The 12943-nt window shown below is 42.7% G+C and overlaps 1 protein-coding gene across 2 annotated transcripts in view; it reads left to right on the top strand.

The window, feature by feature from the left end:
• Positions 1–3708, top strand: part of HEATR6 (HEAT repeat containing 6) — a 42294-nt gene extending 38586 nt beyond the window's left edge. For both annotated transcript variants that reach the window (XM_026710150.2, XM_087925485.1), the window contains exon 20: positions 2877–3708. In XM_026710150.2, coding sequence (XP_026565935.2) covers positions 2877–3430 — 554 coding nt within the window. In that variant the 3' untranslated portion in view covers positions 3431–3708. The remainder of the gene's footprint in view (positions 1–2876) is intronic.
• The last annotated feature ends 9235 nt before the right edge of the window (positions 3709–12943 follow it).

Raw genomic sequence — 12943 nt, 5'->3', positions numbered from 1 at the left:
GGACAAATAGGCTGAAAAACAGCTTCTATCCCAGGGCACTAGCTCTTTTGAATTCTACTGTATAGTGCAACATTAATGCAATATCAGGGGTTTTCAATTCAATGTATAGAATGTGAAGGATGTGTATTTGTGTTTATTTTCATAGTCATAATATGCACTGAAGACGGCATTTAATTTCATTGTACGAGGTGCAATGGCAATAAAGTAAAATAAAAATAAAAATAGGCTGTGAGATGCGAGATTATGGGCCAGCCTGAGAGGGACATCTTTGTCCAGCTTTCCAAAAATGCCGCCCAAATTCCTGGAGAAAGCTCACCTGTGGATGTCACTGTAGTAGCTAGAACTCAACTTACGACCAAAATTGAGCCCGGAATAACAGTTGTAAGTTGTTATGGTAATAAGTCAAGGAACCCACATGACCTGAAGTAAATTTCCAGCTTTTTTCACTGCTGTTGTTAAGTGAATACAGTGGCCCTTAAACAAATGATGTGGTCGTTAAGTGAACCCGTTCATTTGAATGGCCGTTTTTTGCTGGAAACTAACCAAATGATCACAAATCTGGTTGGAGGAGATATTTTAAAAGAAAGGAGCAATAGATGGCTTCCTGAGAAGCCTGGTAATATATATGTCAACTTATAAAATATTTCTATGGTTTTTAGACTTGCCAACAGAAAGGGAGGGGAGAGCAGTGGACAACTTGGATGCCATAAATGTTTTCAAAGATAGTTTCTAGGTGACTGAAGTTTCTGCCATGCAAAATTCTAACCGGATGATGGATGACTCTTGGTTATGGATGTATCCCATTGGAGAATATGGATTATGATACACCCAGGGGGTGGGGGAAAACCAGGGTCAAGGATGACAAGGAGTGATGTGTCTCAGAGTCGGCTACACCCAGGCAGCGTTGGCATGTTTACTCCTAATAAATCTTGTCCGGAGCCCTGACAATATACACTGCTCAAAAAAATAAAGGGAACACTTAAACAACACAATGTAACTCCAAGTCAATCACGCTTCTGTGAAATCAAACTGTCCACTTAGGTAGCAACACTGACTGACAATCAATTTCACACGCTGTTGTGCAAATGGAATAGACAACAGGTGGAAAGCATAGGCAGTTAGCAAGACATCCCCAATAAAGGAGTGGTTCTGCAGGTGGTGACCACAGACCACTTCTCAGTTCTTATGCCTTTTGGCTGATGGTTTGGTCCCTTTTGAATGCTGGCGGTGCTTTCACTCTAGTGGTAGCATGAGACGGAGTCTACAACCCACACAAGTGGCTCAGGTAGTGCAGCTCATCCAGGATGGCACATCAATGCAAGCTGTGGCAAGAAGATTTGCTGTGTCTGTCAGCGTAGTGTCCAGAGCATGTAAGTGCTACCAGGAGACAGGCCAGTACATCAGAAGATGTGGAGGAGGCCGTAGGAGGGCAACAACCCAGCATCAGGACCGCTACCTCTGCCTTTGTGCAAAGAGGGACAGGAGCACTGCCAGAGCCCTGCAAAATGACCTCCAGTGGGCCATAAATGTGCATGTGGCTGCTCAAACGGTCAGAAACAGACTCCATGAGGGTGGTATAAGGGCCTGACGTCCACAGGTGTGGATTGTCCTTACAGCCCAACACCGTGCAGGATGTTTGGCATTTGCCAGAGAACACCAAGATTGGCAAATTCACCACTGGCGCCCTGTGCTCTTCACAGATGAAAGCAGGTTCACACTGAGCACATGTGACAGACGTGACAGGGTCTGGAGACGCCGTGGAGAATGTTCTGCCTGCAACATCTCCCAGCATGACCGGTTTGGCAGTGGGTCAGTAATGGTGTGGGGTGGCATTTCTTTAGGGGGCCACACAGCCCTCCATGTGCTCGCCAGAGGTAGCCTGACTGCCTTTAGGAACCGAGATGAGATCCTCAGACACCTTGTGAGATCATATGCTGGTGTGGTTGGCCCTGGGTTCCTCCTAATGCATGACAATGCTAGACCTCATGTGGCTGGAGTGTGTCAGCAGTTCCTGCAAGACAAAGGCATTGATGCTATGGACTGGCCCGCCCGTTCCCCAGACCTGAATCCAATTGAGCACATTTGGGACAACATGTCTCGCTCCATCCACCAACGCCACACTGCACCACAGACTGTCCAGGAATTGGGGGATGCTTTAGTCCAGGTGTGGGAGGAGATCCCTCAGGAGACCATCCACCACCTCATCAGGAGCATGCCCAGGCATTGTAGGGAGGTCATACAGGCACGTGGAGGCCACACACACTACTGAGCCTCATTTTGACTTGTTTTAAGGACCTTACATCAAAGTTGGATCCGCCTGTAATGTTTTTTTCCACTTTAATTTTGAGTGTAACTCCAAATCCAGACCTCCATGGGTTGCTAAATTTGATTTCCATTGATAATTTTTGTGTGATTTTGTTGTCAGCACATTCAACTATGTAATGAACAAAGTATTTAATAAGAATATTTCATTCATTCAGAACTAGGATGTCTTATTTTTGTGTTCCCTTTATTTTTTTAAGCAGTGTGTGTGTGTGTGTGTGTGTGTGTCTCTCTCTCTCTCTATATATATATATATCTATATCTATATGGCATTCAGCTTTGTTTGGGTATTTTCCACGTCATTGTAGTTGTGCTTTTAAAGTTGTAGCAACGTTTCGGCAGAATCTCATCTGCCATCATCAGCCATCATCATCAGCCTGATGATGGCAGATGAGATTCTGCCGAAACATTGCTACAACTTTAAAAGCACAACTACAATGATGTGGGAAAATACCCAAACAAAGCTGAATGCCATACATGTAAGTACCCGCGAAAACTTAAGAAACATATATATGTGTATATATATATATTTTAACCTATTTTGGATTTTTTAGGAGAAGCCCCTTGGACTGGCAAAGCCTATGATGCCCTTACGTCAGCGGTCAAATCCTGCAAGAATTTTAAAGTCCGCATCAAGTCAGCCACAGCTCTCTCTGTGCCATCTGAGAGGAGGCATTATGGGTCTCCCAAGCAGTTTTCCCAGATTTGGGATGCGCTGGTGACCGCTTTGCAGCGGAGTGAGAACGCTGAAGACTTCTTGGAGTTCAAATACAGCGCTAGCCTCCGCGTGCAGCTGTGCCACGCTCTGCTCCATCTGCTGAGCCTGGCCGAGAAGACTGACCTACCAGATATCAGGAAGTCCGTGCTTGAGCAAGGAGAAATCATTCGGCTTTATATGTTGCAGTATATGAAATCAGGAGGTGAAGGGGAAGAAGCTGGAATAGGAGAGAGCATTCCTGAAAGGGACAAAACCCTCGAAAGGGCCATTGAGCACGTGAGAAGGCTGGAGGAAGCACCAGAAGGCTACCCAGTGAAAAGGGGGGTGTTGGCTTACTTAGAAGACCTCTTGAAAACCCATACCTGTTCCACAGAATTCACCAAAGCTTAAGCTGGTATGATTAAGAAAAAAGCCAGGCCAGGCCTGTGCTTATTATGAATACCCCTCCAGGTCATACCACTCAGCCATTGTCCTGCGGGAGAATTTTAAAAATTCCTTTTTGGTGGTTCCTTTCTCCTTTCCTTTTTAATCACAGGGACAGACTTCACCGAGTCTTTTAAACATTTGCCTTACCAACTGCGTCATTTCCAAGTACTTCACACAAATAACGTGAGCAGCAAATGGCAGAAATTGGGAAAGGATTTGCTATGTTATGAATACAAAATGAGGGGGGAGAAAACTAATCAAGGACGTCTATATTAACATTTTCTAAAAATATTACTTTATTCCAATAAAGAATAATAAATTATTCGATTCTAAACATATTTCCGTTGATGTTCTTTTGCCTTCCATGTTTATCTTTTTTTTAACTTTTATTTATTTTTTTCACCCTTACTCTGAAGAATAGGAGAAGATGGTCTAAAGTGGTGGGGAGAAGAATTTCCTCTCTCCACCTGTCATGAATGCATCTTCTCCTATTTTCAGATGTCTGTTCCCAATTTAAAATGGCAATCTGATACCAATAGAAAAGGGTATTTGTAGCTCAGCATTGAACAGTAGAGTCCTTGGTGCTCTTTGAACTTGGTTATCTTCCGCAGCGAAGATGGGTAAGGGAATGTCTGCCAGAAAACCACCAAGCTCAAAGAGTACCAAGATGATAAAAGAGGTGTGGTGGCGCAGTGGTTGGAATACAGTATTGCAGGCTAATTCTGCTGACTGCTAGGAGTTCAATCCTGACTGGCTCAAGGTTGACTCAACCTTCCATCCTTCTGAGGAAGGGGAAATGAGGACCCAGATTGTTGGGGGCAATCAGCTGATTCTGTAAACTGCTTACTATGTTTCCCTGAAAATAAGACCCTTTCTTATAATTTTTTTTTGCCACCAAAAGCACCAGGTCTTATTTTGGGAGGATGTCATCCACTGACTAACCTCACTTGTGCACATCACTCCTGGCCTCCTTTTCGCTGTCAGAGGCCTTTAGGAACTTCTTCTCCTGCGGCCGGCAAGCCTTTCTTGAAGGCCTCTGCAGCCAATAACAGAGCTCTGGATTGATCCAGAGCTTTGTTATCAGCTACAGAGGCCTTCAAGAAAGCCTTGTCAGCCTTGCGGGCTGTAGAAGAAATGCGCCAGCAAGGTAGATGTCTTGGTGCATGAGGCCTGGCTACAACTGTCCAAAGGTATGTAGAAGGGCAGCTCCACACCCCCAACCTCCATCCCCACTCTAGCTTAATTTTTACCTGTGCATTCTGTAGTGGGCAGGATCTTAATTAGGGCTCATTTTGGGGGTAGAGCTTCTATTGGAAGCACGTGTAAAAATCAAGATAAGACTTACTTTCAGGGTAGGTTGTATTTTCGGGGAAACAGTAGAGGGCTATAAAGCACTGTAAGTGGTATATAAGGACTATTGCTGTTGCTATGATAATCTGAGTTTAACGTACCAAATTTTAACTGCATTGAAGCCCAGCTATCCATTCAGTGTACTCTTTTTTTTTTTTTAAAGGCAGGTCTTTATGTCTCCAAAGTTAAGGAAATACCTTTGCTAGTTAAAAACCAGCTGGGAAGGTTGCCAGTGGTGATCACATAACCTCTGGGTTGTTGTCACCTCCATAAATACATGCCGGTCGTGAAAGCACCCAAATTTTGATCACATTACAGGGGAAGCTACTATGGTTGTAAGTGCAAGGACCAGTTGTAAATCACATTTTCAGTGGTGGTGTAATTTCGAACAGCCGTTAAAAAAATAGTTGTAAGTCAAGGATGTCGGAACAGAACAACAGAGTTGGAAGGGACCTTGGAGGTCTTCTAGTCTTCTTCCCTGCTCAAGCAGGAAACCCTATGCCAGTGGTGGCTAATCTTGGGTTCCTCTGCCAAAAATTGTGCATGCGCTTGCACGCTCGCACTCGCGTGCCAGCACGTAGAAGGAAATGCACACCCCCCCATGTCCCCTACACATGCGCGTGCAATCCTCCCCCTTACCTGCACTTTGCCTCACAGCTGATTTTCAGCTGGTTTGAGGCCTTTTTTTGGCCTTCCAAAGGCTTGAAGAAGGCTTCTGCAGGTTCCTCCAAGCTTTGTAGGCCGAAATCTAGCCCCATTTCATCATTTCCTGTTTTTCCGCAAAACCCGAACCCTAACCTTTGGGAGGCCAAAGAAGGCCTCAAACCAGCCAAAAATCAGCTGTGGCGCGCACATGCTTTGTGAGGTAAGTTTGCCTGCAGCTTGCGTGGTGGCACAAATGGCTCTGCCATAGGTTCGCCATCAGGGCCCTATGCCATTCCAGACAAATGGCCGTCCAATCTCTTCTTAAAAACCTCCAGTGTTGGAGCGAGCATTCATAACTTCTGTAGACAAGTCGTTCTCATTAATTGTTCTAACTGTCAGGAAATTTCTCTTTAGTTCTACAACCTGTAACTGCTTTTGATAATAAAAATGAAAGACCCACATAATTATTTTTGGTATAATTGTTAGCACAGGTGTAGAAGGTCAATGCAGAAAACCCAGTCAAATGGAAAAAAACCTTTCCAAGATCTTTCCTTGCACTGCAGTAGTATAATTAAAGGTGATGTCCCTTAGCCAACCTCTTAACACATTCGCCCATTTAAGACGAGGGATCAGTAAAACAACTGCAGTGTTGGCAGGAGAGAATCCGCTCACCATATATAGCTCCTTCGGGAGGAATTCAAGCTTCACTGAATTTTCATCTTGTTCTTCTCTTTGTTCACCTTTGCTGCAGAAGTCAACTTGATACTCTGTGGGTGAGGGAGGCTCTCCTGAGTGGTCTATCTTTCCCATTGTCTTAATACATCGGAGCTTTATCTAAAACGTACAGGTAGCTCTCGACTTACAACAGTTCATTTAGTGACTGTTCAAATATGCAATGGCACTGAAAAAAGCAACTTGGAACCATTTTGCACACTTACAACCTTTGTAGCATCCCCTGTCAGCGTTGCAGAAGACCTCCACTCCAACCAATAACTCCGGGACAGACATCTTCTCAAAAGTTCTTTTTATTTTGGATAGTAAACTGGCACAACTGGGGAATCCCGAATCTGAAAGTTCCATGCTTCCTTGCAATAAGTAAAAACTACAAATCCATCCCCTGCACCCATCATTGCATCACCTGCCCCAATCACTATCCGTCCCAACTGGAGACTGCCCCTCACTTATGCGCAGAATAACATGACCTTGAATTAGAAAAAGAATGTTATGATGTCTAACTACATACACTCCAAGAAATTCCCCCCTCCCACTTTCCCAGGCTCAAAATGTGGCACCGTGGGAGCATCTGGTCTCAATATGGCTTCCAAAGCTGACATGATCATGTGATCAAAATTCAGATTTTTGACAACTGGTTCATACATATGACCGGAGTCATGGAAGCCCCTTTTGCAACCTTCTAACAAGCAAAGTCAATGGGCAAGAAGCCAGATTCATTTAACAAACATGTCACTAACTTATCAACGGCAGTGAATCCCTTAACGATCGTGGCAAGGAAGGTCATAAAAAGGGGCAAATCTCACTTAATCAGTATCTTGCTTAACAACAGAAATTTTGGGTTCAGTTGTGCTTGTTAGTCAAGGACTACCTGTATCCATTTTATGCAGGCACGACATTTTAAGAAGGGGGCCTTCAAATGGAAGCTCTGTGTTTGGGAGGGGCTTCCATCTTTCGGGGGGGAGGCACTGTGTTGGGGCAAGGGTGCGTTAACAACCTTTAAGAGTGCAGGTGGCAGGTTTTATGGGGATTCTTGATTCCTTGTTCTGTTTGCAAGCTGGCCCTTTCACATCCTCCCTTGGGATTGTTTCAAGGTGAGGGCACTTTGCTTATCAGCTGGAGGTATGATTTATTGTAGGCCAGAAAAGTGACAGGCCTTTCCAAGTCTTCTGTGGCCTCTTTGAAAGGTAAGTAAAAAATTTCAGGTGTGTGTGTGTTGTCCTCCATGAATAGAATGGCTTTGGATAGCGAAATGGGTGGCATGTAAATTTAATCAATCAAATAAATATAGTATCTGTCTATCTGACAAAAAGAAATGTTTATTTTAAATTATTACAGCCAAAAGACCAGAGCCCATAGCAAATTTAAAAAAAAACACTCAAGGAATATCCAGTTAAAAATTCTAGAATAAAATAAGAAATAACAGATAAAATCTATATTAAAATCACAATGTGGCATCTGGTGTGTCAGTGGCCTAACTGTACTATAACATCAGTCCATGAACTGTGAGGCCCACAGTCATTAAATAAAGGTAAATTTCCCCTCGTACATACGTGCTACTCGTTTCCGTCTCTAGGGGGCAGTGCTCATCTCTGTTACAAAGCCAAAGAGCCAGCACTGTCCGACATCTCCGTGGTCATGTGGCCAGCATGACTAAACACCCGAAGGCACACAGAACACTGTTCCCTTCCCACCAAAATTATTTTTCTACTTGCATTTTTACATGCTTTCAAACTGCTAAGGTTGGCAGAAGCTGGGACAAGGAACGGGAGCTCACTCAGTTACTCACCCAAACTGCGACCTTTCTGATCGACAAGCTCAGTGTCTTAACCACTGAGGCACCGCAACCTTAGTCATTAAGTACTGAAATGCAAAAGACTAGTCATGCAAAAGGGTTTGCTACATTATTTGTGTAAAATAGCTATAATCACATGTTTCCGACAAATCCCCAGTGCTACTGCGCAGAATCAAGCCCCCTGCGCTGTAGTCCCAGCCTGTTCATCCTTAAGCAGACGCTGGACTTAAGCAGGGTCAGTACGGCCAGAATACCTATAGATAATTGGGAGGATAGGTTCTTCCCCGAAAATCTTTATAGAAAGAGCATAGAAGGAGTAGGTGTCCAACAGCCTCCATCTCTCCTGAACCATAGATGCAGAGTCTTTCAATCAATGGTATCTTGTTATACTTGCTGTACAGGACGGCCAAAGGACTATCTATTAGGTCAGCAGTGTCAAACTCAATCTGGCCCGTGAGGTGTTTAGATCTGGCCTGCAGGGCTGCCCTAGAAACAGCAATGGACCGGCCCACAGTGCCTCAGCCAGTAAAAATGGAGCTCGGGAGGCTCACATATGGTTCTCTCAGGCCCCGTTTTTGGCCGTGATGGCCTCTTATAGAGGTTCCCCCCATTCCGAGCTCCCTCCCGAATGTTAGGACTCCGACATGCTTTCCCCCCTCCCTTTCTGCTGACCACTAAAAGGACCAAAGAAGTATTTTTTAGTTGACACCGAGCTCTGTTTTCACTGGCAGAGGGCTGCAGGATGCTCTCGTGGCCAAAAACGGGGTCTGGGAGGCAGTTTTCACTGGCAGAGCCCTTGGGCTGCTACACAAGTGACATCAAGCTGGCCAAGCCTACCCTGGCTATGCCCACCCTCAGGTCAAACACAACTCTGATGTGGCCCTCAAGGAAATTTAATTTGACACTCCTGTATTAGGTGGTCTTAAACACTGACCCATGCCAAGGAAGGCTTGCGCCTTGCAAAAAAATCAAAATACACAAAGTCCTCATCTTACAAGCGCAACAGAGTCCACATTTCTGTTGCTCAGCAAAACAGTTGTTAAGTGACTTTAGTCACTACCATACAAGTAGTCCTCAACTCACAATATTGCTCCTTTGGTGACCGTTCGTAGTTACAATGGCACTGACCAAAGTGACTTATGACCATTGCAGAATCACTATAAGACACAAGACCAAAATTCGGCCGCTTGGCAAGCGGCTCACATTTATGACGGTTGCAGTGTCCTGGGGGGAGGTCAAAGGATCACCTTTTGCGACTTTTTGACAAGGGGAACCATCCTGTTTCTGTACCTCTCACCTCCCAATCCCTGAGCAATCAAAAGTCCAAGGTTCAGGTAGTAGCTTCAAGTTATACAACCTGAGGCGCCAAAACCTGCAGCTTTTTGAAAAAGTGAAGAGTTAGTGATCTCAAAAGGTCGGCCTAAGCTTTGAACTGCATCCCGAAATTGTCTTTAAAAGCCCTAGCTTGATTGTATATCAGGAGTCAACAGCACGGTGCCTGCAGATATTAAGGTCCCCTTTGGAGTCTGTTAGGCTCCATGTCCCACCTGCATTTAATTCTTTTGTTTAAATCTTGTTAATTTAAAAACAAACAAATGAAACACCCCAAACAAAGCATCCCTTTGACAAAAGTGCTTTGTGAACATATTTCAGTCCCATGAACTATTCTTATAAAATGAACGTAGTTGATTCCTGCAAATTACTGCTTTGTTTTGTTTTAATATGTAAAGCAATTTGTCCAAATTTTCCACAGATTATCAGAGTTGTTCGGGACCTTGTAGGTCATCTAATCCAACCCCACCACCCAAGCAGACCCTATACCATTTTTGACAGATGGCAGTCTAGTCTCTTCTTGAAAGGTACTAGTGATGAAGTACCCATAACTTCTAAAGGCAAGCTGTTCCATTGGTTAATTGTTCTCCCTGTCAAGAAATTTCTCATTTCCAGGTTGAATCTCTCCTTGTTCAGTTTCCATCCATTATTCCTTGTCTGGATTTGAGGTGCTTTGGAGAATAGCTTGACCTCTACCTCTCTGTGGCAGCCTCTCAAAAACTGGGACACTGCTATCAAGTCTCCCCTGATCCTTCTATACATAGGGTATCCATGCCCAGTTCCTGCAACTGTTCATTGTATGTTTTCACCTCCAGTCCCCTAATTATCTTGGTTGTTCTTCTCTGCACTCTTTCCAGAGTCTCAACATCTTTTTTATAGTGTGGTGACCAAAACTGGATGCAGTACTCTAGGTGTGGTCTTACTAAGGCTTTATAGAGTGGTATTAGTACCTCACTTGATCTTGATTGTATCCCACTGTTAATGCAGTTTAGGGTTACATTAGCTTTTTTGGCGGCTGCTGCACACTGCTGGCTCATATTTAGCTGGTGGTCCACTAGGACTCCAAGATCCCTCTCACAGTTACTGCTATTGAGCCTGGTTTCACCCAGTCTATATGTGTACTTTCGGTTTTTCTTGCCTAAGTGTAGGACTTTACTTTTCTCTACACTGAATTTCATTTTGTTAATTTCATTTTGTTTACTCTGATAAAATAAACATAGCTGATTACTGCAAGTTACTGCTTTGTTTTTATTTTCATACGTAAAGCAATTTGTACAAAGAAAAAGTTAAAATGAAACCAGGAGGGTATATGACATGTGCTCAAACTGAAGATAATGGATGCTGGACATAATGGAACTCTTATTTCCTAACACCTGGAAACTCTCTTGATGTCACCTAAAACTGAATTTTCCTCTTTAGATTGCTGTCTTCTTTAATGCTCTTTCCAATAACGGTGAAGAGGGATCTCTTCTGGAAGACATGTGGACAATTATATCGCTGCTGTTGTTACGGTTTGTTTGTTTAGATTGTCGGGGGCAATATGCTGACTCTGTAAACCACTTAGAGACGGCTATAAAAGCACTATGAAGCGGTACATAAGCCTAAACGTTATTGCTATTGTTTATTGTACAGCTTGTCCTCGACTTACAATCATAATTGAGCCCAAAATTTCTGTTGCTAAACGAAATTTAAACAAAGTTTCTATTGCTAAACCGAAGCAGTCGGCCTGAGCTTAAATGGACTCCGGGAGATGGTAGAGGACAGGAAGGCCTGGAGGAATATTGTCCATGGGGTCACGACAGGTTGGACACGACTTCGCAACTAACAACAACAACAGCTAATGAGACATTTGTTAAGTGAATTTTGCCCCATTTCATTACCTTTCTTGCCACAGTTATTAAGTTAGTAACATGATTGTTAAGTGAATCTGGCTTCCCCATTAAATTTGCTGGTCAGAAAGTTGCAAAAGTGGATCCCATGACCCCAGGACAGTACAACCGTCATAAATATGAGTCAGTTAGCAAGTGTCTGTATTTTGATCAGCGACCACGTGGATGCTGAAATGGTTGTAAGTTACAACAGCACTGAAAAAAGTAACTTATGACCGTTTTTCACATTTTTGACTGTTGCAGCATCCTCATGGTCACGTGATCAAAATTCAGATGCTGGAATATACATGATAAAATAACAAAATCGGCGGCCTATAAAGAAAATCAATATAAAATGGCGCCCATAAGATTGGCTAAGATTTACCCGAATTTAGACTCAAAATGTTGGAAATGTGGACCAAAAAAAAGGTACCTTCTATCACCCATGATGATTATACCCCAAAGCGAAAAAATACTGGAAGAAAATATAAAAATGGATATAGGATTTAATTGGAAATCAAATAGAATTTACCCCGGAATTATTCCTCCCAGGGATAATTAAAGGTAAATATAATAAAAGGACAAAATATTTGATGCTGCATATAACAATACCAGCCAGGATAGTCTTTGTGCAGTGTTGGAAGAAAGAACACATACCATCCAAAGGCCTAGTAATCAAAAAAAAATGTGAGTGTGTGGAAATGGATAGGATGACTATAGAATTAAAAGGAAAAGAAGATTCGGAATTTTATGCAATATGGGAGAAATGGTATGACTGGATAAAAGATAGAAATAAGAAAAGAAAATGTATTATATAGTTGTGAAAGATATAGAAATAGAATATATTGATTATATTGATATTATATAGAATCTAATTGTATAAAAATGTGTCACAGCACTGTTTAACATCGATTGAGATATGTAAAAAAGAAAAATTCAATAAAAACATAAAAGGTAAAAAAAAAAAAATTCAAATGCTTGGCAACTGACTCATATTTATGACCATTGCTATGTCCCAGGATCATGGGATCCCCTTTTGCAAAAGTCAATGGGAAGCCAGGTTCACTTAATAACTATGTTACTAACTTAACAACTGTGGCAAGATTCCCTCTTGCAATCTTTTGACAAGCAAAGTCAATGGGAAAGGCAGATTCACTTACCAAACGTGTCACTAACTTAATAACTGTGGCAAGAAAGGTTGTAAAATGGAGCTTAGCGACATAAGTTTTGGGCTCAATTGTGGTCGTAAGTTGAGGACTACCGGTAGCTTGTTCGAAGGTTCTTGGATGACAAGTGAAACATCTACAAGTAAAAACAAAGAAAGTCCAGTTGCTTTTTGAAAAAACATCTTTGGGGCAATCGTGACCTGGATGACTGAGAATCTCCACTGTTACCTGCAACACTGATGTGTTTTAATTTAAAAAAACCACCTTTGTTCAGTTGGTTTTCCCAGCTATTAACCTCCTCTAGCTTTTTTAAAATAATGATTGTTATAAATTATATAAATATAGATTGTTTCCACTCCTGTTTTAATTCTGGTTTTAGCACCGTTAGTCTTCTAAACCACTTCAACATGAAAAGTGATCAGAAGTGGTTTAAAATAAATTTTACCTTCCTCACTATGGTGATGCCTTTGGAAAGCTGTTATCAGACAAAGTTGGGCTAACTAGGGAAATCCATGATGTGATAACCAGGAGTCCACTATCTACCTGTATTCGTCTGAACAAGGTGGAAGAGATAGCAGAAATGAGAGGA

This window comes from Pseudonaja textilis, chromosome 1 (assembly GCF_049901715.1).
Source record: "Pseudonaja textilis isolate UNSWEBS1 chromosome 1, rPseTex1.2, whole genome shotgun sequence".
NCBI classification, from domain to species: domain Eukaryota; kingdom Metazoa; phylum Chordata; class Lepidosauria; order Squamata; family Elapidae; genus Pseudonaja; species Pseudonaja textilis.
Note: the sequence above shows the minus strand (reverse complement) of the source record. Positions and strands in the feature narration are given on the sequence as shown.